General features: G+C 39.6%; 2 protein-coding genes across 7 annotated transcripts in view; one reads left to right on the top strand and one right to left on the bottom strand.

The window, feature by feature from the left end:
• The window catches only part of DCTD (dCMP deaminase), a 500,232-nt gene that overhangs the window by 136,161 nt on the left and 338,151 nt on the right, over positions 1-25,920 (top strand). The gene's annotated exons all lie outside the window — the stretch shown is intronic.
• The window catches only part of WWC2 (WW and C2 domain containing 2), a 218,253-nt gene that overhangs the window by 58,147 nt on the left and 134,186 nt on the right, over positions 1-25,920 (bottom strand). For all 6 annotated transcript variants that reach the window (XM_078002451.1, XM_078002452.1, XM_028848907.2 and 3 more), the window contains 5 exons: positions 18,549-18,628; positions 13,293-13,422; positions 10,293-10,439; positions 9,173-9,246; positions 5,163-5,405 (listed from right to left, as the gene is read on the bottom strand). In XM_078002451.1, coding sequence (XP_077858577.1) covers positions 5,163-5,405; positions 9,173-9,246; positions 10,293-10,439; positions 13,293-13,422; positions 18,549-18,628 — 674 coding nt within the window. The remainder of the gene's footprint in view (positions 1-5,162; positions 5,406-9,172; positions 9,247-10,292; positions 10,440-13,292; positions 13,423-18,548; positions 18,629-25,920) is intronic.

The following is a 25,920-nucleotide window of genomic DNA, read 5'->3' as shown; positions in this document are numbered from 1 at the left end:
TAGTAACGCTTGTTCCAACATAATATTTGGCGATAACATTCCCAACCCTAATTTGATAAGAATTTCAGCAATTAAGAAACAATTTTAGTCCACATTACCACTGTGGGCTAATTTGGGCTCAACTGTTTAAGGAAGAGGATGAGCTAAAAGTGATTTCCCTTCCAACCCATAGCACATCTCATTATCTGTGTCAGATTATCATAAAATTTCACCCACACTCAGCTGCAAAAGTTTTTTTTTTTAAATTAGAATACAGCATTATAGAACTGTATACTTGAATAGTAAGTCATTTTAGAATATACTACGTACCCAGGGATTTATGCAACTAAGAGTCTGTGTAAGGATAGCCTATGTCATATGAAGGTCTTTAGACATCATTGAAATACACTAGTTCAGAGTAGTGAGCAGCAGAATGGAACTCAGGAAAAGGGCATCTGGGTTTCTCATCTTGATTTGCAGCTTAGTAGCTGCCTATCCTTGGGTAAGTCACTGAATCAAGGGTCTTCCTTTTCTAATCTGTAAACCGGTGACTATAATTCCCCTGTGTCTCCCTGGCAAGGCTGTTAAAGAGATGTATGGGGAAGTACTCGACAGAGAAGAAAAACAAATCTGACTTGTTTAAAGCCTCCGCATGCCCTGCAAAGTGGTGATATAGAAATTAGCCACTTTTCTTTGGAGAAAAATAAAATTTCCTTAATTTCGAATCTCTTTGAAATGTGATATATGTTTCTGGCAGTAAGGAAACATGCCCATATTTTGTTTATAGGTATCTATCCCTTTGATGTGTCAACACCGCTATTCCATTGTATGTTACACTAAAAAAGTAATTCTTGCCATTTTCTTTAATACTTCAAAAGCGTGATAAATTCTTAATTCATGGCTTTCAAAGGTGTATTTTTAAAAGCAGCAGTCATTTAAAAAATCTTTCAAATATAAATAAAAACTCAACAAGGAAAAAAGTAATATGAAGTAGACTAACTGAATTAAAAGGTGCACAAAGGTCTGAAGAAAGCCCCAAACTCTACTAAAATCCATGTCTTCTGAAACAAGAGAAACACTTTGGAAGTAAGTTTTAAAACTCAATATTGCTTTTATTAAAATGAAGCCTTTTCCTAGTGCTTTCAGGGGGCACCAGGATGACGTCAGAATGTGACCCTGACCCAGCACTTTCAGTGCTGCCCCTCCCCCATCACTAGGGAGCGTCCTCAGCCTTCTCCAGGTGATGCTCAGCAGCTGCTCTTTCAGCCCTTTAATGTCTGCTTTGAACTACAGGTGCCTGTCTTTGTGTTCTTGTTCATATTTCCCACTTGGCTCCTACAATCCCAGAAGGCAGACACCAGCAGCCCTTTCTCCCTGCAGTGCAGGGTGCACTGGCCAGTCCCTCCGTTCTTGCTGGTGCTGAGATGAAACCTTCCCCGGGATAAGCATGAGGAAGGCACTGGGGAGAGGCACAGAAACCCTCCTAGTGGGCCGCAGTTTGTCTCTGATGTTATCATCAAAGCCTCTCCTAGTGACAGCCCGAAGTCTTCCTCAGAATCCAGGTGTATTGCATGTGAAACGCCCTCCCCACCTTCCCCATAACCAGGGGTTAGAAGAAACTGCAGACATCAGCCCTCTCAAAAGGGTGCATACCTGTCTCTCTGAGTTCTTCTCCAACTCCTGCCTGTTGGTCTGCTGGATGAGAAAGGGTTTCCTCTACTTGGCCCTTAAAAGATTCCTCCCCCTGGCCCAGCTGTTCCACATCCCCTTTCAAGCTGCCCTTTGTGAAGTATGGGCCTTCACACCTGCCCGTCTCTGCCCTGAGTGCCCTGCAGGAGGGAAGCACAGCCTGGCTTCTCCTGAACTCAGAAGTCTGCACCTAGGGAAAATGTCATGTCATCTGTAGAAATAGGAAGTCCCTTTTCCATTCAAAACTAAATGACACTCATGTCCCCACCTACTTGCTTTAAAAAATTTTTCAGAAGCAGTGGCAAAATCATTCAAATAATTAAGAAACAATTAAAACGTCTTGGCAATTACAAGGCAAATCCCCAACATTTGTGAGAAAACAAGGAGCAATGTTAAGATCTTACCAGCTATAGAAAAGCACAGAGTTTAAGGAATTTCAATAACTGCGCGGAAAGAATATGAAAGATGCATAGAAACACCTTCCCTGCATGGTTTTTTTCATTTGTGAGCAATTTCTCTTTTGGCCTAGCGATCCTCCACCATGAGCACCTCTTTCCCACCACCAGGTGGCGAGCACGGTCGCTGCCATCAGGCCCAGTGGGCGACACTGCAGCCCTGCAGGGGCAGGAACAGAGCCGGTCCGGGGGCTGTAGGATCACTCAGAGACTGAAAATTCATGTGAATCTAGCTCCTTCAGAGACCAACGTTCAGAAATGACTCAGAATCTTGCCAGAGGTCACCCCTGAAATAATGGGGAACCCCAAATATAAGTGGAAAACAGGAAAATGTTGGAGGATACGGCAGGTAGCTTTCTTTGACAGTCATGTAGGTGCCAAGAAGAAAAGGAAGGATTTGGGGTTGGTGGCACACAATCTGTTCTATGAAGAAACTGAGTTTCACCCAGCAAATCCTACTTCCTAAAAGCAGCTCTGGCCAACCCCGCTTTGACACGAGGAGACACTGCTGGCAAGGGCATTCTCCTCCCTCTTAAACTCCTGGAGTCAGTGCAACAGCAGCAGTGAGCAGAGCAGAAGCCCACACACAGTAGGAAGACACGAAAGGGTGAAGCCATAAGAAAAATGCCAGAGCATGGGGGAATAGAAAGCAAAACCATGAACAGCAACAACAAAACCCAAAGCCAGATGAGGTTGTATCTATTTGGGAAAGAAGGATTCAGTGTTCCCAATGGCGGTAGGTTCTGCTCTTCTGGACACGTGAAATACTGAGTCACTTTGGGCATCCCAGGATAGGAGTTAGAAAGTTTTAAGTTGATCAGGCGAGAATGTCTGAGTCCTGCAACCTTCGATGGCAAAGTAAGTATGAGGATTCGCCTTTGGCCGTAGACTCTGATAAGGAAACTAGCATCCACTTATTTGGAATAGTAAACGACCTGGCTCTTCCAGGTAACTCAGAAAGTCAACATACTGCATATATAAATTCCATGTTTCCCTTCCTGCCAACATGGGAGACAGGGCCAAGCCACTTACTCCCCAGATGACACAAACCCAGTTTCTCACTAAAGAGATCTCGCTAAATAGACAATTTTTTGTATAAGTATCTTCTAGCTCCTCTTCCTAATGAGTTCAAGCCTACTGTCTCTGGTGAGGTTTGGGCTTTTCGTTAATAAATAAATAAATAAATAAAAAAGGAAAAAGCCTCCTATTTCTGCTGGAATTTTGAGCTACTGTGTGTGTGCAAATGGTACTTAGGAAAAAGTCAAAGTTTAGGTTCTTAGGAACAAACTGTTATTTTTTAACGCTATATCATTAGGCATTTTTTGGAAGCTCTACTCCTAATAAAAAAGGCAAGCAAGACACCACTTCAATAAAAGCTGATTGAGACAAACAAATATGCTCTCTTTCTCTGCCAGAACAAATCTGTTTGTAAGTCCTTCCTAGATTCACCTACTACAAAGTAGAACAGCTGAGATGGACGTGGCACATTAGACAGGTATGATTATGTACAATTTTATTAAGTGCTATGTAGTAGTATGAAACATCATTGCTTTTATAAATGGGCCACATAAAGGCTACCCGTTTCATCATAGCTACCGAAAATCAGTAGCTAGAAACTTTAGGTATACAAATTTAGACATATCAGGGTAAGTCAGAAAAACAACAACAACAAACCAAATTAATTCTCCTTGCCTTCTTACTCCTTTTGTTCCTTTTGGTCTTTGTCAGATGGGGCCTTGCTTTGCTGGCCTGGCTGATACTTCCCTTAGGCTGACCCTTCAGTCAGCAAAATTAAGACAGAAAAGCCAGAACAAGAAGGGAAGAAAAGAAGGGGAAATGGAGGCAAAGATGAGAATTATTAAGAGGGTAGAAGATTATAGTTCAGAGGCTTTTCCTTTTGATACGTTTTCATGTTCCCTACAGCTACGACACTGAGGTTGCGTGTTACCTTGATCAACATTTTAACCCACAGACGTCAACTCCACTAAAATGGTTAACCTTGGGATGGGTGAGTCCCCATGCTAACACCTAACTGGGAGTGTCAGAGACTTTTTCCTCTCTCCCTCCCCCTGCTTTTCAAATGTTTTGATACTATGTAGACATGCAATCCTAAACATTTATTGAGGACAAGGAATTAGAAGGCAGGAAGCCAGTAATTTTTTTTTTTAAGCAACTGGATTATGACCAGGTGTTTTAAACTTACTTCCAGGTCACTTGAAATTATATCAATGTGAATTTCGTTCCCATTACTCTGAAACAGGCACTGCTCTTTACTGGCTGGCCTAAATGATGTATATGCAGTGGTTCTCAAGGGCTCTCTGGTCTGTCCTGCAACAGGCATCCAACCCTTTCTGCCATCAAGGCCTGGACACAGGCTCCTAGGCAGATGCGTTCATGTCAAACCGACACACAGAGGTCCCCTCACTTAACATTACAGCTTATCTGTTTACAGAACTGGATTTTTTAAGATGAAATAATCAACTCACACCTTCCCACAGAAAGATGGGACAATTGCCTACAGTATTTTCCTTTACAGTTTCACCTGCTTCACAGGAGGGCTGCAGCTGACAAACAAAATGCAAGTGAGTACGTTGTGACCTGTTAGGATATCACAGGGAGGAAGCTGTCTTTTCCTTGTGAAATGAATAGCAATAAACTTTTGCATTCTTGTGAGTAATAAAACCCAGAATAGGATGCTTCAGTGGCTCTAACAGTCTAGATAATTTTTCTTATCAGAGTGCAATAGTTTATAGCTATTGTTATCAGACTTCATTAATGATGTACATTCCTGGTTTCATGTAAGCATTCCTTAGTTATTCAACATCTGTCACAGGTTTTGCACGTTCCTAACAAACACAGAACTTATCCTGTGGGGCATTAGGATGGCGCACTTTACTGCTCTACAGAAAGTCCATTTGTGCTGTTTCTCAGTCCGCTAAGAACAGATGCAGTTGAGATTTCCAAACCCAGGGAAAAGAGTATCCAGTTAAGCCACTCCCACAAGAGTTAAGCTGCCGTATTTCCCGAAGGAAAACAAACCTCTCGGCGAGAGCTCTGCTTGGTGCCCCCCTCACCAACAGCAACTCTTCCTCCAGCCGCTGCCTTTCGGCTTCTAAGCGTTCCAGTTCATCTTGGGTACGTTTCTGTGGGGTGACGAACTGAAGCTCTTTCAAAAGTTCTTCTTTTTCATTAATCAGCATCAGTTTTTCCTTCTCAATATCCAGTGCCCCAGGCCAGGCCTCACTGTCCAATTTTGACAGTTCAATTTTTAAGTTGGCCATACTGAAAAAAAAAGATAAAAGAGGTATGCACATACTTAAAACTCCTGAGAAAGGTAAACACAGCCTAAGCCAAATTTGGGTTTGACACGCTGTCCAGATTTTCCTAACCTGACCTTACCAGAAAGGGGTGTGGTCTACTGGTGAGAGGCCGGAGTGGGAGCAGCAGCCTTGCACGCCAGTCTCTGGGCCTGACTCCACACTCAGCTGTCACCCACTTCTTTCCCCCATCTTTAAAATGTGAGTGAGCACACCCAGTTATCTGACAAAAGGGTGAAGGCCAAGTACACAGAGGCTTCAAAAGGTGAGTGCTCTGGGGGCCACAAGAGAGGCCAGCCCTGATATGTGACTGCCTGTGTAGGTGACAGGAAAGAAGACTGGGGTGGGGGGGGTTCCCTTTAAAAAAACTGAGGTGAATGATATCTGAGATGCCATCACTATACATTTTATTCCAATGTGTTTAGATGCTGTCCGCTAGTAAAATGGGAACCCCAGGCCAGGCTGGACAGAGACTAGGGCATTAGTAAGTCAGGGAAGGAGAGGGCATCAAAGAGAGCAGTGGTGTGGCCAACTGGTATGAAAGCAGTTGGGCCGGTGCAGTGGCTCATGCCCATAATCCAACAAGCAGGAGGATCACGGGAGGCCAGGAGTTCAAGACCAGCCTGGGCAACATAGCAAGACCCTGTCTCTACCAAAAATATTTTTTAAATTTTAAAAATTAGCCAGGTGTGGTGATGTGTGTGCCCGTGGTCCCAGCTCCTCGGGAGGCTAAGGTGAGATCACTTGAGCCCAGGAGTTTGAGGCTGCAGTGAGCCATAACTGTGCCATTGCACTCCTGCCTGGGTGACAGAGCAAGACTCTGGGAGTCAGGGGTTGATCCATCAAGGCTCCCCCATCGGAGGGAGCAAAGCCCTGGGAGAGAGAGTCAGGGGTTGATCCATCAAGGCTCCCCCATCGCCAAAAAGAAGGGGCAGGGCTTGGCCTTCTCCCGTTCACATTCTCCTTAAGTTGCACGTGAGCCTCCTCCCCATCAGCGCCCCGGCTGGTGTACAAGCCATTTACTGAGCAGTCATTGCACCGACACTTTATACATTATTGTGCTAGCCCTGTGGTTCCTCTGTACACAGCTATTTGCAGGCAGCATATGGTAGACCTTCACTAGTACAAGCAGCTGGTGTGACACCACTGGAGCAACAACAGGTGCTGAAGTGATACGGACAGGGACAGGAGAAGGAGGAGGAAATGCACCAAAGGCAAACCTCACTGGTTCCATAATTTTGCCTGACCCCAGATTTCTCTTATGTCGAGAGCTTCATCACACTTGGTAGAGTCAACATTACTCCTGACTCAGTACAAATGTCCTAACCACCCGAGTCAAATAACTTGCTACGTGGCACTGTGAAGACAATCAGGACATGGTTCTTTTGACCATAAGGACAAGAGCTCAGTGAACTATGAACTCCACTGATGTTTGCACATGGAATTTATGTTTGTACAGAAAAATGTTGGATGATTACTTTGGATATTGTTATAGTACACGCCAGAATATGAAAAATAGAAAAATAATTTTTTCCCATTTTCATGGGAGAATTTGTAGAAGGCAAGAGAAAAGGTGAATGAAAAACATAATCAAGAGCAAAGATGGAAGCAGATCCATACCTTTGTGTGATGAGTTTCTTGTTCTAATTAAAAATAAAATTGCCATCTTACTGGCACTGGGTATGCAGTGTACTTCTGATTTTTCTCCCACTGTCTGCACTTATGATAGATGTAACATCAGCTATTCTTCAGCTTTAACCACAAACCCATAAACAACTGTCTCAACATACTAGAAAATTAATCATCAAAATGCTAAATAAGCATGATATTATTAGCTTCATTAAGCACATAAAACAAGGGCTGGAGGGGAAAACAGATTTCAGAGAAACACAGCCTGCCTCTTTACTTATTCAGAATTGAAGAGGAAAAAGCATTTTCAACATATGCATAAGCGCTTGAGATTCACCTTCTCATCAGCATCACTAGTAACTTTAAAACAAAACCCTAAATGGCATGGCAATGCAACCAAGTGGGGAAAAACCAATGTCTGAAGTTTTGATGTGATTGAATTAACCAACGGAACCAAGAACAACAACAGAATACAGGAAAAAGAGCCGCCTGTTTATTATTTGTGTGATCAGACATTAGGCAGGTCTTAAATTTTATTTTAGAAGGGATGTGCCAAATTTGGGGAGCAGAATATGAAGAAGACTTCTGGAAGCACCTAGGAAGAGAAATGCGATGTGAGCTCCAGATAAAATTAACTTAGAAGTCAAAGGAGGGGTGAAAGCTGAAGTTGATCCATGGGAAGCAGAGTCAAGCCCGAAAGAATGCAGGGGCATAAGGCCCACTTCTCCAAGACTGCTTCTGAGTAATGGCCATTCTCTTTCAGAAAAGCAGACCTAAATGATGGATTTGTCCACAGCCCAGCCCAGGTGGACATACAACAAGAGGACCACTGGCACTATCTACCAAAAGCTGGCACATCACTGGGCCACAAAACCAGAAGTTGATCCTCAATACTTATTGAAGGGAAGGCACTAATCTGGGCACTGAGAAGGGGATAATAAAGCCTAAACATTTTTCCTAACCTGAAGAAATTTAGAATCTGCCAGAGAAAATTTAAAGGCATTAAAATTAGCTGAGTAAATTGCTGTTCAGATTGACTAAGTGACTTGTTCAGGTTCACATGGTTAATAATTTGTGGAATGAAGTTTAGCTTTCTTTCAGGAAATGAGGAACCAAGTAATATTAAGAATACAGGTTACATAGAGGTGAATAGTGTATTTATTTTACTTTGTTAAAGCCAGATAACCTCTACGGACTACGGCTAATTGCTTTTAAATCATCACCAATAATAAGGAATATACTTCAATATCTGGTTCTCAGCTGAGCTTTTCATGATCATGGGGAGAAACATGATAAATTCCTGTTTCTTGCAGGATGACAATGCAGTTTTTCCCAATGTCCTCCTAAATAATAACCCAATAGCATTTTAAAGCTCTTATGAGGAAAATAATGAAATCAAATGCATCAGTATAATCCTTTCCCTCATAATAATGAGTTCTATATTATAAAAAATATTTGAGTCTATCTACTAGATAAGGATGGTGAAGTCTCTTTTTTTGTTTTTGTTTTTTTTTTGAGATGGAAGTTTCTTATGTCTCACTCCAGCAGAATCACAAAGTAAGAAAAAGATAGCACAGGGATAAAGAAAAGTTTATGACATAAAAGAGAGAAATAATCTCTCTTTCTTTTCCCTAAAGTAAATCCATTGGAACTGACACCTCAGCGCCTTCAAGGACATTAGCAGTAAGACTTCCCTTCAAATCAAAGGAACATACTTACTCGCCTTAGAACTCCTCAACAGCTATTTAGTCCTATACCTGAACCACTGTATCATATTTCCATCAAAGCAACCAATCGTCTCACTTTTAATTGAGAGTTAAGTATTGTACCAACTCAAAGCTTCTTTTTTCTCAGAAGAGAAGGGGGCAATTTCATTTCCACACTTCTCATTAATTCTCCCTGTTCTTTAGCCTTTGGTGGTGGGGAGAGCCGGGGGAAGAAAAGGTAGACCAGAGAGGAAGCAGCCCTTACACGCTAAAAACCCAAGGGTGGCCTTGGTAAGAATGTATGGGGAGTGCCCAGCAGATGTCACCGCAGGAGTAAAGATTAATTCTGGAAAAGGAAATGTTTGAGCCATGCACAAAACAGCTTCTCTGTCATTACCTTCTTTTGGCTTCTTCATACTGTAGGCTTAGCCTGACCTTTTCAGCTAAATTTGATCTACTTCTCACTCCAATCTAGTGGAAAAAAGGAAAAAAGTCAATTAACTCTGCTAATGAATGAAGTAAATTGCTTTTGTTTCTAGGAAGTATGTGTAATTGAAAAGTTAAAGAAGATGGTACTGAAATTGGGAAACACCAATTTAAAAAGACACTTATTTTATTGTCTCAGTAGGGGCAAAACATTTCTTTCAATTCAAGCTGATCTGTTTTTCAAAGACTCTAACATTATTTTCTCTACATGTTAAATTCAAGATAAAAAATATCCTGATATTGTAAATACCAAGGTAAATGTGTCTGGTATCTTAGAGTTTATGAAGGGTGTACAGGTCAATAAAATTTATGAACTGGAACTAATTTCTTTGCCTTTATGAGCCTAATTTCTAGCATTTAGCTTTCAACTGTACAAAATATAAACTAAGTTCAAAAATTAATTTTCAAATAGGTAAGCCCTACTGTTGATTTCTGTTTTACTTTCACAGCACATATTTCAAAGCAGCATAAAAGAATATGAAAATAAATAGGAATGTATTGAGAAGTAAATACTTGCTAATGGCATCCCAAAATGGAGAAGGTAAAATAGTTAACAATAGCCAAGCCACATTAAATATTTAAATGGCAGATATAAATCACAGATCAAACATTTTAATATAATCAATTAAGATTTACAAAAACAAGTTTTCTTATTAGTCTTAAAAGGCATGTTTTTCTGTTTCTCATTGGCGTAATGTTTATTTGAAAGAACCTAAATTTCCAAGACTCTAAACGTAATAGGAAAAAGTTAAATTCTCACATGCCTCTAGCCTTTCAATGTGTCTTTAAAGGAATATAGCATGAGAAAGTTTGAACAAAGCTATTCATATGGAGAAATCCTGACACGCTTGGCACCTAGATAGAAAAGACGAGGCTATGATTTTTAAAACTAATCTTATGAGAATGAAACACTGAATGCACACAGCCAGAATCCAAGTCACATATACTTCTGGTTCCAGTTCACCATCCATATTGCAAGTAAGGCCCATCAAGGACAACACTGGGCCAACTCTTCAATACAGATAACTTACATCTCCGGAAATGCTTGTTTGTGACCCGGCATCAAGGGTCTGTCTGGAGAGAGATAAATGAGAGCTCACAGGACTAGATCTCAAATCTGGCTCAGATCTGCCAATGTTCTGATCCAAATGAAACCGCTCCTGCAGCTTAGCAAGACTCTGTTCAGAAAACACAAAGTTTTTCATAAATTAAGAGAGCAAACCTTCCCTACCAGGTGAAATTAAAAGGAAAGAGATAATCTCAATGGAAAAAAAAACTACTTTATTTAGTAGGTACTTACCACTTTATATAATTGAAAAAATAATAGTAGGATATAATTTTGCACCTACATACGTGACTTCAGAAGCGAGATCGTATTAAACCAGTTGTCTTATCTTTCCCAAGATAGCATTTTCCTATGAATGGTATCTTTAAAATACATGCATGTCTTATTTTTAAAAATTTCATTAAGAAGTTGCCTCTATTTCAATAGGAACCCACTCACTTTATGCAACTGAAATTCTGGAAACACAGTATCTATAATGTAATCTCTCATTTTAGATACAGTAAGAGAATTTCCTACTTTGGAGACTTCTTCAATTATGCCATTGTACATCTGGACAGGACCCAAGAGATTATTTAGCTCACATCAACGTTAGGGATTAGGAAACTGAGGCTCAGAAGTTGCTAATGAATGGCACAGGCATCAAACAAGCCCATCTGTGTGTCTACTGCATGGCACTGCCTGTGGTGACATGTTTGGCTTGGTAAAGAGAATAATCAAAAGCAAATGTGCCTGCTGTGGGCACTCAGGTTTAATATACTGTGTTTACTTTAGAGGGAGGATATGAACAAGTGAAAGTATTGAAAAGGAAAGACTAATTGAATCACTTAAAACAGTAAAATGGAAACCCTACAGTAATACTAATAAAATGATAAGAAATGATTATTATCAACAAAAGAACCTGTATTTAATCCTGATATTTAAAATTTTCATGATTAGGAGGAATTAGAAATATCAGAGATCAGGAATTTTTTACCTTTCTCTATTTTCTTTCAAAGGGATATTAATACTCTCTCTCTCTCTCTATATATATATATGAGAGGATAAAACATAAATGGTCACATCAAATAATATAGAAAAGAACAAAAAAACCTTTTAGTGACCTTGTGCAAGTCTTTTCTATTTTTCCATCTATACAGTGAAAAAAAGTCAGTGTTCTTCAAACTTATCTGTGATGGCAATACATTCAATCAATTTAGCAGGTTGTTACTAGTATTTTTTTTTTAAAGAAATAGAAGATACTAGAAAATAAAATCGGAGTACATCACCAGCATTAAGAGTACGCATATTTCTGTGAAATTCATTTTGAGTGTATATGTGTGTGTGTGCACGCGCATGCACACCTGTTTATCTATAGGTACACACAATTGTGTGTTACTGGGTTTTGATGTAAAATCTATTTCTTACTGTGGTCAAAGAGGTTTGAAAGTCACAGAAGATATCGAAAGTCCCTTCTAACTCTATTGTCAATCTCTGCATCTACTAATTAATTATTCTATGTACTTTAGTAACTAAAAAGGAATCTAATCTTTTAATTTAATCGGGCCTGCAGATGAATCCAAAGTTTATAGGAAAAATGAAAGATGACCTAAAATTGTTGAATTAGAAGGTTCCAATGTAAATTTGCTCCAGTTCTATTAACTTTTTTTTTTTAAAGGACCTATGACATGCATTTCTGGAATTACTGACTTAATCAGCAAGACAATTGCAGAACAAAACCAAAATACACACCAGCGAAGTCCTGCACATGTTATACATATGGTAAAACCACATTAACCCAGCCTGCCTGGGCTTAAACCACAGTCTTGCTACTTACCAGCTGTATGACTTTAAAGAAACTTTAATTTTTCTGTGCTGTAACTTCCTCGTCTGTAAGCTGAGAATAATAATAGTGCCTACCTTTAGTGGCTGTTGTGAGGATCAAGGGAATTACTTATATGCAAGGCAGTTAGAAGAATGCCTGGCACAAAGTCAGTATTTATAAGTATTTGCTGTTATTATTGTTGTCTTTTCTATTAGATTTCTTCTTGCAAGTAATGCAAAATTATATGGATCCAAGAATATTTATCTATATTCAACTCATATTTTGAAAACCAACATCAAGTAGTTAACTATGGTATTTAAATGTAGATGTTCTATTGAGAATGTAAACATCATCAGTGACTCTAACATTTTCACAAAGATGCGGACTGAATTATTCCTCAGCTAAGTAAGAACTCCAAATATATGAAATAAGAATTCTTAGTGTTTGTGATAATTACGGGATGGACGGAAGGAGAGGAAGAGAGACACCCTTGTATTTGATAAGTATAGATATTCAGAATACTGATCACTTAATGGCTATTTTGTTTTTTCTACACATGCTGCTGGATCACTGGGAGTGAAGACCCACAGGCTGAGAAGTGAACGGGTTTAGTCAGGGGATCTACGGCCATGCGCAGCTTTCCGAGGGTAACTGTATAGGCATCCCCCAGCTGGGTCAGCACTCCCCACCTCTCAGCTGGCACCCCAGAATCAACTGGGTCGGAAAACTTTTCTAAGCTCCTCACATAGTCTCATCCCCAAAAGGCAAGCCTTCTACTTACTGATGGCAAATGACATATCCCTTGTGTATCCTGGGCTGAGAATTCTGCTTATTGGGGTCCCACAGGAAGTTTTCAGTGAGTTTCAGGGTGCACCAAGATGTTAATCTCCTTACATGAGCTCCAGGCCCCGCCACCCACTATCTCAAAGGCCATCCAAAGGCTGTTTACAACAAAGTGTACAGTCACTTGGAATCACTCTGCTCTGCTCCAAGGCAGCAGGCTACCTTTGTGCCTGCAACCATCTCCGCAGGGCCCATTCTGCACAAATGCGGCTGGGGTGGAAGGGGTCACCCAGACTCTCAGGGAGCACTTCTGCCCCAGTAAGAGTTTCTGGGGGCCTCAGAAGGTAGAAGTTTGGCTTAACAAAATGTTTTACAATGTACCTGCATCAGATCTTGTTTTTCTTTTTCTCCTGAGCTAATGGCTTTTCTGATAGATTTTAGTTCTGTTAGAATGGCTTTGGCTTCACTAAGTTCATACCCGCTCTGGCCTCCAGACATTTTTTTATCAATTCTGTGAAAAGAGAAAAAGAAAGAAAAAGTATCAAAGAATGATCGCATATAAGTTAAACAGACAGTAGGAATTGGTTTCGGAATTGTCTAAGTTGGATGATTATTTCACTTCTGACTCTCATATACCAGCAATCATCTTTTCAGGCGGTTACTCCTCATTTCTCTTTTTTTTTTTTTTTTTTTTGAGATGAAGTCTTGTTCTGTCGCCCAGGCAGGAGTGCAAGTGTGCGATCTTGGCTCACTGCAACCTACGCCTCCTGGGTTCAAGTAATTCTCCTGCCTCAGCCTCCCAAGTAGCTAGATTATAGGCACCTGCCATGATGCCCGGCTAATTTTTGTATTTTTGACAATGATGGGGTTTCACCGTGTTGGCCAGGCTTGAACTCCTGATCTTGTGATCCGCACGCCTCGGCCCCTCCTTTCTCTTTTAATCACAGGCGGCTAAGATTTCTCCCATCCCTCACTTCAAACCCAGTCCATTTCTAATCACTTTCAGGTTCAAATAAATGCATGTCTTTTTGCCTTCAACCTGTTTGAATGATCCCACTGCTGGCCGAACCCAAATCTTATCAAGTGCTGATTCTGATCTTCACCCAAGAAAGGTAAAAGACATGGGCAAATGCTTTAGCAGAAGAACACAGAGGCAAGTAACCTGCCACCTACTTTTACATAATGTTTTGCTGTAATTTCTGTGCAAAACCTGGCACAGGGCCTGCAGCTTGTGAGGCCTTTAATAAATGGTTAATACACAAATTATTATGTATATTAGTGAGTATCCTATAATGTTTGGATTGTGTGGTTAGTTTCTTATTTCTCTCTCTCTCTATATATATATAAAATATATAGTATTTATTCTGCTTTTATGAAAGTTATGAGTCAAGATAAAATTGCTTGACTTGCTGGATGAGTTCAAACTTAGGAAAACGGCAGAAGGGCAGTAGCCATTTCTCAACTCATATTGAATAAACAGCTCTTCAATGAGCTAATTTATTATTCCTGCAGAGCTGCTTACCAAGTGTCCTTACAGTTTACATCGTCACTTTAGGCTGGAGGATTTCATGTAACCTAATTCTTTGTGTTTGAAGGGCCTAATAAAATTACCTAATTCTTTTTTAAAAAATAGTTTCATGTACTCTTCATGATCACTCTTCTCCTGGTCTTCCCCAGCGACCTGTGCTGTCTGGGATTCACTATGAATTCAGCATGAGTTCTCCTTGTGGGACATATGGCTATGCCTCTGCCCTAGCCAACAACTCTATACACGTTCTTAGACATAGTTTTGGTCTTATCCAGAGTCTCCAGAGAAACAACACCTACTGAATCAGAGAAAACAGACTCTGAGCTCATTTGGTTTAAAACATTTAATAATTAATACTTATTTGCAATATGAAAGGTATAATCCGAAAAAGATAAAGCAATGTCATCTTAATCACTCTTCCAAACAAAGTCCACTCAAACAAGTGCAGTTTGTAGATAACGTATTTCCCCAAGTACTGTTTTAGTCACTACCTTATGCTGCTCAACAAGCAATTAAAGACTTAAGAACCTAAGAAAATAAAATAAACTTGATCATAAGATCATCTAATAATAAAGTACAACCAATCAAATCACAGATTAAACACATGCACGTGTGCGTGCACATGCGCACGCACACACACACACAGACACACAATGTTCAGAATGGGAAGGGCCCCTAAAGATCCCCTAGACACTTCTTCCAAATGAAGAAGCCAAGGGAGAAAGTTGATGCAAATTTATACTCCAAATTGCACAGACACTTAGCTAGTAGGGGAACTATCCTAAAATGACAGATTCAGAACTGGGGCCCTTATGACTAACACATTTAGAATATCTGATGGGACTAGTGAAGTACTTTGAATATCAGCTAATTCCATTCATTTGGGAAGAGATTTATCAATGGAATTTCTGACTTTCTTAAGTATTATATCCACCAACTTAGCTGAGGAAATCGCTTATTAAAACAAATGATATTTCCAAATATAGCATTTTGGCATTTTCAAATGTAGCACTTCTTAACTAAAAATAAAAACTAAAATGTGGGATTTCATAAAATAGGTAGTAATAGGGGTATCTGAACTTGCGTCAAAGTGAACTTCTAAAACTCAATTTCTTCCTGTTAGCGTAAAGTCTTCAGAATTTAATGATAAAACAAATCTTTGATTCAGAAATAAATATAAACTTTATCATGTGAAAATAAAAGCAGGTAAGCTGTTTTCAGAAATAAACCTTAACATTTAAAAAATAAAAGCAGGACTGGTTCAAGACCGCTAATTTAAATTTCATAGAGCTTTGACCACATGAAAATCTCTTGGCTGTCCACTGCTCAACAGAATGCTAAATATGAAGAACACGGCTCAGCTTTCATCGTGGAACGCTTTTTGCTCATTTCCTTTTGCCTCCTTTGAACTTCTCTACTTTACGTGCTGCCTTTTTCCTTTATTTCACTGTTTCTTGTTTTTCTCCTCTACTTTTCTTTTCCCACTTTTTCTCTTTTGACACTAACTTGCCATAAAATTAACCGAAATAGAAGCATCATTTGCTGACTTAAAGTATCATGCTTTTTGTTCTTAATATGAGAAGTGCCATTTTTTTTTCTTAAAATTTCTTTTGGAAGTTCTTGACTTGAGTGTGCCCTATAACTCATTTTCACTCAATATATTAGTCTCTTCTGAAAGAGAAAAGATGTTCATTTGCATTCCTTCTCTGGAAAGTGTATACCCTGAGAACCAAATTTTCACAGAATCTGTATATGCCTGTGACTTGCTGTTTCATCACTAGTCTATTTTCCAATTCTGAATGCAAAATGGAAACAGGCATCTTCCTGGTAGCCACTGACACATATACTACACCGCTGCTTACGCCAAAGTCAAATCTGGGACCACAAACTGAAATGAATAACGTAGAGAATAATGCCATATTTGTCTATCCAGCATAAAACTATTGTACCAAGTAAAATGAAAGCTCAAGTTTAAATTACATTATAATTCCAGATTCAACAAATATATTCCATTCTATTGTAAATAAAAGCTACAAAAGCCTACAATAAGATTCTATTGAAATCTTTTCCTGAAATATATTTTCTGTCATAGCCACAAATATAAATCCCTTTATAGTATCAAGAATGTGGTTTCTTAAAAAGTCCGGCTGCTGGGTTTGATTGTTGCTCATTCAGCATTTTAGTGGTATGGTGGTTAACGCTGGAATAAAAACAGCTTCATTTGGTCTATAGTAAAGGTACACAGGAGGGGTCTCTGATGTTAGATACCATATCTTTCCACTCTTGGTTCAAGGGATTAGAATCATTGCAGGAGAATGTCTGAATTTCTACAACAAATGTCTATTGTTTTCTTGTGGAATGTTATTGACAGATTCTTAAACATGCCTTAGATTCCTATAAAAATTGCTTGCAAGCAAACTGCTTTGAAACAATACAGCATTGTTACATCAATACAACAAAGACAGCAAGTTTGGCTAACCTTTGATCCCAAATGGTGATGCGAGTTATAATTTCATGTGCCTTAAGAATGTGGAACATACGGCTAAACACTTCATGGCACTCTTCAAAGTCTGTTTTTTCTCCCCACCCCCACCACAAAGCCCTGCTTTATGTTGATAAACAATTACTAAATAACGCACTTATGTCATTCGAGTTCTGCTCGGTTTTTTGGAGAGCTCTGCAACCAGCTGAGGTTCTTACAACATGGCTGGACTTTAGAAGCACTTGGGATCTCATAAAATATACCTGATATAGAGACTAGAAACATTATTTTTCTAAGCACTCTCCAGATTATTCTAATATGCAGTCAGGTTTGAGAACCACTGGGATGGGAGCATCTGAAGGAATATAAGGGTCATGATTATATGTGGTGAGCAGGAAAAAAGGAGTCTGAGCGATAACAGCACGTGTGAAATTAGTCATACGTCTGACTGGTGGTCAAGAGCAGCGCCCGGGTATCCCAAGACATGACTAGTCACCCAAACAAGAACAACCAGTTTGTTTGTCTGGCCAGTGACACACAGGATCTTTAAAGGGGGTCACCCCTCACTGCTTGGAGCATCCCAAATTTCCGAAGAGCAGAAGGCAAAGTAAGATTCCACAGGCAAAAGGAACACAGCTGGGTACTTTCCAAAGAGGCAGCACCTGAGACCAGCTTGGCATTCCTGAGGTGCTACCAAGGGAGATGCTGGGAAGAACATGAAACCTGCCTGAACAGGAAACTGACCAGGGACATCCCTAGAAATACTGCACCACACTTGGAGACACCAAGCAGGAGGGAAGTTGAACCTCCGCTATGTGGTCATGTGGCTGTGAAAACCACGGACTGTTTCTCTCCCATGAGAGACCCTGTGGAGTAGAGTCTGCAGGATTGGAAAGTCTCAGGTGTGCCTGTCACGGTTTGGACAGGCTGGGCCTCAGCAGCAGGGAGAACAGTGGCTTTCAGGGGCCAGGAATGGGGAAGGGATATCCTGATCCTGTGACCCTCTGTCACCTCCATTTCCACTTAACCTGGCCCAGCTTAGGGCTCTGCTAATGGCCCAGCTGACTTCAGTAGCAAACGGGAAAGGTAGAGGAAGGCAGGAAGTGAGGCACGCACTCCCGGTCCTTTGCTGATAATCCTGACTTGCTCTTACTCCCCTGCCATCTGTCAGGGTTAGACTCCAGGTCATCCCTGGGGCTGACAGAGAGAGACAGACAGGCCTCCACCCGAGGGCCCAGGGCAGCTGCAGGCTCACATAGGGGTCAAGTAGAGCTAGCCCAGCCGAATGTGGAGAGGAATTTCTTGTGCCTAGTCTCTCAGCTCGGTACCACAATCTTAGAGGAGGCCAGCAAGGGTCCAGGAGATCAAGGTAAGACAAAGGCTTTTCACTTTGGTTTCTTTGGATCTCCAGTGATTAATAAAAACTTTGGAGCTTTTCAAGTGTATAGATCTTTCCCAAGTTTGTATCTGTTAGTTGATTGCTTGGTTTTCTTTTGGTGTAGAGCTCTGAACTTTTTACTTTATGTTTCTCTGAAAAAGCTCTTATGTAATCTGTACTTCTATTTTCTTTGTTTTAATATTAGTTGGGAAGCTTACTCTAAAGTTGATTCAGTATTTTCATACTCACTGCTGCAATGTTTCAAAGCCTTGTTCTTTATAGAGCAGTTCTTGCTTCATCTGTGAGAGTTCTCTCTTTAGCTTTTTAACCTTTAAAGAGAAATCAACACAAATATTAATGTTTGCAAATAATTAGCCACATAGCCTATTGTTTTAAAAGATAATAAATTAGTAAACGATTAAACACATAAACAAAGCCATTAGTTAAAGTAACATTTACTTTACCAGTTTCTCCTTCACATAAATTCTGTGGAAGGCATATGAATAATGTTTAAAACTATCAGTGATGTGTATTATTACTACTATTTACCTTCATTACCTTGCTTAGCAACATTCTTATGAGCTGGACATCATCATTGTCTCCAGCCAAAATGGGCAGAATAAGAACTCCAAGTCATGGCATCTCTATAAAAGTGTGTGTTTTTCCTTCTCACTGTGACAAGCGTCACTGCCCACCTCCCTATTCTTCGGATGTCCCGGCAGTTCCCTCTGCCTGGAAAGCTCTCCCCAGATCTCCAGCAGTTGACTCCCTGTCCCTCCAATGCTAGCTGAAATGTTACCTTTTCAAATAGGACTTCTCTAGCTCCCTGTCCCTGCCACGACTCTTTTATTTAGACCAGAGTATTTTTCAGGAGCTGAAATTCTCCATGTACACTGTCTGTCCTCCATGGGAAAGTAAGCTGCAATCCCCCAGCTGTATCCTGAGATCTACAACCATGCCAAGCAAACAGCAGATGATCAATAAATATCTGTTGTCAAACTGATAAAATATATTTTTCCTGTTGTCAAATACATACTTTGGTAATAACAATTCTAAAATTTGACAGATCACAAAAGCAGCACATGCCTGGTTTAGTCACAAACTAATAAAGATCTTCACACGAGGGCTAGAAACTTACTTCCATGTATTAAGTTAGAGCCTTAAGTGTTTTTTTGTTGTTGTTGTTTGTTTGTTTTTTTGAGACAGAGTCTCGCTCTGTCGCCCAGGCTGGAGTGCAGTGGTGCGATCTCGGCTCACTGCAACTTCTGCCTCCCAGGTTCAAGCAATTCTCGTGCCTCAGCCTCCAGAGTAGCTGGGATTACATGCGCCTGCCACAACGCCTGGCTAGTTTTTGTGTTTTTAGTAGAGACGGGGTTTGACCATGTTGCCCAGGCTGGTCTTGAACTCCAGGGCTCAAGCGATCCACCTGCTTCGGCCTCTCAAAGTGCTGGGATTACAGACGTGAGCCACCGTGCCCAGCCAGAGCCTTAAGTTTTAAACACATTCTGTTGTGCAATATTTTAGTGTGCTTTTGAACTTTTATGTTGATTTATTTTACTCATTCCACAAAAAGGTATTGACTCTTTACTATGTGTCTGGTGCCGGGCCTGAGTGTGAACAAAACAGACATGATCCCTGCCCTCAAGGATCTTACAGACAATGGAGCAGCCATATATTGAGCAAATAATCAGCCAACAAAAGAAATCTTAGTAATTACAAAAGGTGCTCTAAGTTCAGGATACTTAGATATGCCAAGAGAACAGAACCTCATTTAGTCTGAGGGCTTGGGTGGAGACTGTCTGAAGAAACAATGTTTCAATTGAGAGGGTTAGTGGGGACTCACTTGGTAGAAGGGGTCCTCAACAGGAAGAGCTTGTGCAAAACCCTAAAGGGACAGTGGGGTGAGGGGGTATTCAGTCAACCTCTGGAATTTAAAGAATGCCACGTGGCTGGATTACAGAGAGTGGGGGTGGCAAAAGATGGAACTGGAAAAGGACTGATACATAGATGCCACATTGAGAATTTCTCAATCTTACTCTAAGAACAACGAGAATCAAGGAGATTAAAGCATGACTTGCTTTATGATTTTAAATAGTCACTGTGACAACGCTGTGGGGACTGACCAGAAGTGCCGCAAGAGTCCATCATGCCAGCACTGTGGGCTGGCATGTGGGCAAGAGCCAGAAGAGGAAGATACTTCAAAGGGAGAATCAACAGGACTTGGTGATGGACTCAACGTGGAGGGTAGGGGAGAGCATGTGACCAAAATCACATCAGGATTTTGGCTTGACAGCTGGGTGAATGAAGGTGCTTTCCTGGAGAGCAGGACAAAATGTGGAAGAAAAGAGGAAGGATTTTCTTTAAGATATTTATTTCTGTGATGCCCAGGAGACTTCAATGGTAACTAGAATATGTAGACTTGATGTTCAAAAGTGTCTGGACTAGAGATAGATAATTTAGAGTCATTGGCATAAAGATGATATTTTAGGTGCATAAGAATAAACAAGATTACCTAAAGGGGGTGTGTATTGAAAAGAGAAGAGCGTTCAAGAGCAAGCCTTGGGCATCTCCATTATTCACATATCTACTAGAGGGAGAGACAAAATACACTGTGAAGTAGTGGCAAGAGATGTAAGGGGGAAAAAAAGGGCATCCTAGAATACAGGAGAACAGTGTCAAGAGAGAGACCAGGCACTATGAGGAACACCATGACAAAGACAGGAGCAGTGGAATACTCATGTTTGCATACCTTTAGGCACACTGCTTTGGACAAAGCAGATATTCAATAACGTATCTGTTGAGTTTACCTGAAGGTTTATCAGTTTGTGCCCTTATGTACTTATATTAGGGAAAAGAAATACAATAATTATGTTTCAAGGCCCAATTTATAACTATAAAGAGTTATAAACAGTGCTACTGGAACTCAAAGGAAGAAAGGATTATTTATGGCTTGGGGATGAGGGTGGAACTCCTTGAGAAGGCTACCTGAACTGGATTTTAAAGGTGTTGTAATGTGAATTAACAGCAATGAGCTCATTCACAGTATATCACAAAAACATTTCAGTTTTAATATTAAACTATATCATATCAAAATAACCACAGCAATCAGTAGCTCATTCTACATATATTTCTATTTAGGACAGCATTCTCAAGCGCTTTTTGCCAAAAAGACAGCAACACTTTTATCTTTTGGGGAAAAAAAAAATCAGTCCAAAAATTGATAGCACTTATATATCTGAGCTAAAACCTGCTTTACCTTTGAAAATACAGTTTGTTACAACAGCAACAAATAAAACAAAATACCTAGGAATTAACTTAACCAAAGAAGTGAAAGATTTCTACAATGAAAACTATAAAACAAGCTTGCCCAACCCACGATAGCTTTGAATGCAGCCCAAGTTCGTAAACTTTCTTAAAATATTATGAAGATATTTGCTTTTCTTATTTTTTATTTTTTAGCTTATCAGCTGTTGTTAATGTTAGTGTATTTTACGTGTAGCCCAAGACAATTCTTATTCTTTCACTGTGGCCCAGGGAAGCCAAAAGATTGAACAACCCTGCTATAAAACATTGATTAAAGAAATGGAAGAGGACACACAAAGGTAAGATAGACCATGTTCATGGATTGGATGAATCAATATTATTAAAATGTCCATACCACCCCAAGTAATCTACAGATTCAATGCAATCCTTATCAAAATATCAAAATCCTTTCATAGATACAGAAAAAACAATCCTAAGATTTATATAGAACCAAAAAAGACCCAAGATATCCTGAGCAAAAACAAAACTGAGAGAATCACATTACCTGACTTCAAATTGTTAAAGCAAACTAAATATGGCCTGAGAAGGACTTCATACTTCTATAATTGAGATCTCGTGGATGAACTGTAACCTAGCTTAATAGCCAGACAAAATTGAAAACCTAACAGTATATACCTGTAACAATAACTGAGTGTTGGCCAATCCCAGTGGCCATACTTCAACCCCTCACAGACTGCTGAATGTTCAAACTGTGTTCAAATAAGGCAAATGCCAAGCTGTAACCAGTCTCACTGTTGCTGTACCTCACTTACAATTCCTGTACGTCACTGTACGTTTTTTGTCTTTACATTTGTTCTGACCACAAGGCACTCCCGGAGTCTCTGTGAGTCTGCTGTGAATCTGGGGGCTGTCCGAGTCACAAATCGTTCATTGCTCAATTAAACTCCTTTAAATTTAATTCGGCTGAAGTTTTTCTTTTTTCCAAATTATACAACAGAGGCATAGTAACCAAAACAGCACACAACTGTCATAAAAACAGACACACAGATATAGAGAACCAGGAAACAAATCCACAAATTTACAGTGAACTCATTTTTGACAATGGTGTCAAGAACACATATTGGGGAAAGGACAGTCCCTTCAGTAAACGGTGCTGGGAAAACTAAATATCCACATGCAGAAGAATGAAACTAGACCCCTATCTCTCTCCATATACAAAAATCAAGTGAAAACATTCGATTAAAACAATGGTGATATTGAACCCATTTAGAAATAATGAATTAAAACAATTACTGTATCTTATTGACAAAAAATAGAAGTCTTAAAATCATTGGATTGCATGAGGTAAATATTATACAAAAAATCATTTGGATTATGATGATAGGCCAATTTAAATTTTTTTAAAAATTATTTAAGACATTCTTTATCTTGAAGAGCTATTAGTACCCCCATGTTCGCTGCAGCATGATTCACAATAGCTAAGATACAGAAATAATCTAAAAGTCCACTGACAGATGAATGGATTAAAAAAACATAGTGTGTATACACAATGGAATATTATTCAGCCTTTAAAAAGAAGGAAAGTCTGCAATATGTGACAATATGAATGAACCTTGAGGACATTATGGCAAGTGAAATAAGCAAGTCACAGAGGGACAAATACTGTATGATTCCACTTATGTAAAGTATCTAAAACAGGCTCATAGAAGCAGCAGCAAAATGGTGGTTGCCAGGTGATGAAGTGTACAGAAAAGGCAGAGTTGCTACAGGAAATAAAGTTTCAGTTATGCAACATGAAAATTAGTCTAGAACTCTGCGGTACAACATTGTTTTTATAGTTGAATATAGTATACACTTAAAAATTCTGTTAAGAGGGCAGAGCTCATGTTAAGTGTTATTACTACAATAAAAATTGAAATTCAAAAAACGTTGACCTGACACACTTGGACTCTCCTCTGTTTAGGTGATATGAGTGAAGTTTTATTCTATGTTGGGTGACAATCACATAGGAAGCTAACCTGTGCTTTCTTTGTTCCCCACATTATTTAGTGTACCTAAAGTTGGCTATATGCTACTGTTTTTATTACACTGGGGAGTCTTCTTAATGGACAACCAGAATGATTCTTAGCTCCCAAATACCGAGATGGCATTTTATGAACTATCAAAAAGTTTGCTCCCATAAGTCAAATGAGTATTTCCAACTAGACATTATTTCTGGTTGTTTTGGTTTTATCGGTATAGTGTTAATTAGTAGTTCAACAACAACCTTTCTTCTTTTGAACCACTTGGCATCATTCTAGCTACTGGAGGATCACTGTTTTCACTCTTCTGTTCTCTAATGCAGCCTCACATGTAGAACACAGAATGTGAAAACTAATGTCCTTAGATGATAACTAGAAGATTAAGCTAATGCTGACCTACAAGCTTAGCACAATGTAGACTCAGCTAGGAAGCAATAATGAGAGCTAAATTTCTAAGTGCTTTTAATGTATTCCAATCACTGTGCTAAATAAAAATACCCATTTTCAATCCGCCAACTACTCTACTAGATACAGTCTTCATTCTCATTTTATTGGTAAAGAACCTGGAACCTACAGAGGAAAGGTAAGTAACCTGCTAAAGGTTACACTGCTATCACAGTCTATCTAGAACCCAGGAGAACTTCTAAAAATACAATTTAAAAAGTTTTGTTATTAATGGCATAATACATGTAAAAAGAAACTAGAATTGAAGCAAAATGACCTAAATAAAAACTGTGACCCTTATTCTGCCTTAGAAACTTCATTATTCCTGTATCCCACTGGAAATGAAGACATGAAAAGTCCACAATCCCCAGAGTCTGTGTTTTCTCTCACATTACTGAACTTAACTACAGCTGTAGCTAACCACCTAATTTTATTCCTAAGGAGCCAAATCTCACAACCCAGAGTACTAAATTGGAAGCAAGAGCCCACGGTTTCTGCACATTTCCCACTGTCTACACTGACTACGCTAAAGCAACTGATATTTTACATTGATTTCAGTTATTTCTGAAAACCAGGAAGATACTGTGATTAAACGTGATAAGTATAACTGAAAATCACAGAGTTTCCTACCGCTTCTTATAATCCTAGAGTCATAGGTTTTATTTTAAAAGAAGGGGAAAGAAGATGGCAATGAAGGAAAAGTAAACTCTGGAAACCTATAGACCTTAGAAAGATCACAAGACAGACAGGTTTCAAAAGTTTGCCCTAAAAGTGAATCTTGCAACATTAAAGCTCTAACGAGCAAAATGGTATTTTACTAATGACCACCTTCCCTTTTCACCATTTTCTCCATTGTCTTGCAGGGAGCTCCTTAAGCAAGCCAAGAAAGGGCAACTGTCAACTTGCTCCTTCTGGAAATCCTTCTCCTGACTACCCACTTCCACCTTTACTGAAAATCCTCATCACCTACCTCATCTCTGAAGTCACCTTCAAAGAAAATAAGAAGCCAACTCCAGAGAGACAGTCAAAGAATTCAGAATAAAACAGTGTTTGACTTTCATAAAGCGTAGAGGAAAGCAGACTCCCAGATGCTGCTGGAACCATGTATGACGGCTAATAAATGGAATTTGTCGTCAGAAACAAGATGGCTAAACACAATGTATTTTTTAAAAATCTTTTAACAACAATAAAAAGGAACCATGTATGACGGCTAATAAATGGAATTTGTCATCAGAAACAAGATGGCTAAACACAACATATTTTTAAAAAATCTTTTGTTTAACAACAATAAAAAGGAAATAAAACAAAAGCCAATGAGAAAAATTACATAAAACATTTATGAAAATACTATCTCAAGATACAAATAACAGATAAATATTAATATATAGAAGGTCAATGCTAGATTTCCACAAATAATTAAACCAGTAAGGCCGGGCGCGGTGGCTCACACCTGTAATCCCAGCACTTTGGGAGGCCGAGGTCGGTGGATCACCTGAGGTCAGGAGTTCGAGACCAGCCCAGCCAACATGGTGAAACCCCGTCCCTACTAAAAAATACAAAACTTAGCCGGGCGTGGTGGCAGGCGCCTTAATCCCAACTACTTGGGAGGCAGAGGCAGGAGAATCGTCTGAACCCAGAAGGCAGAGGTAGCAGTGAGCTGAGATCAAGTCATTGCACTCAAACCTAGGGGACAAGAGTGAGACTTCTCTCAAAAAAGTTTAAAAAGAAAAAAAAAAGAACCGGTAAATTACCACATGACCCAACAATTCTGCTTCAAGGCATATACTCAAGAGAAATGGAAACCTATGTCCATACAAACACTTGTACATGTAGGTTCACAGCAGCATTATCCATAATAGACAAAAAGTGGCAAAAACCCAAATATCTGCCAA

This window comes from Macaca mulatta, chromosome 5, assembly GCF_049350105.2.
Source record: "Macaca mulatta isolate MMU2019108-1 chromosome 5, T2T-MMU8v2.0, whole genome shotgun sequence".
Taxonomy (NCBI): domain Eukaryota; kingdom Metazoa; phylum Chordata; class Mammalia; order Primates; family Cercopithecidae; genus Macaca; species Macaca mulatta.
The sequence above is the reverse complement of the archived record's forward strand: the minus strand, read 5'-3'. Positions and strand labels throughout refer to the sequence as shown.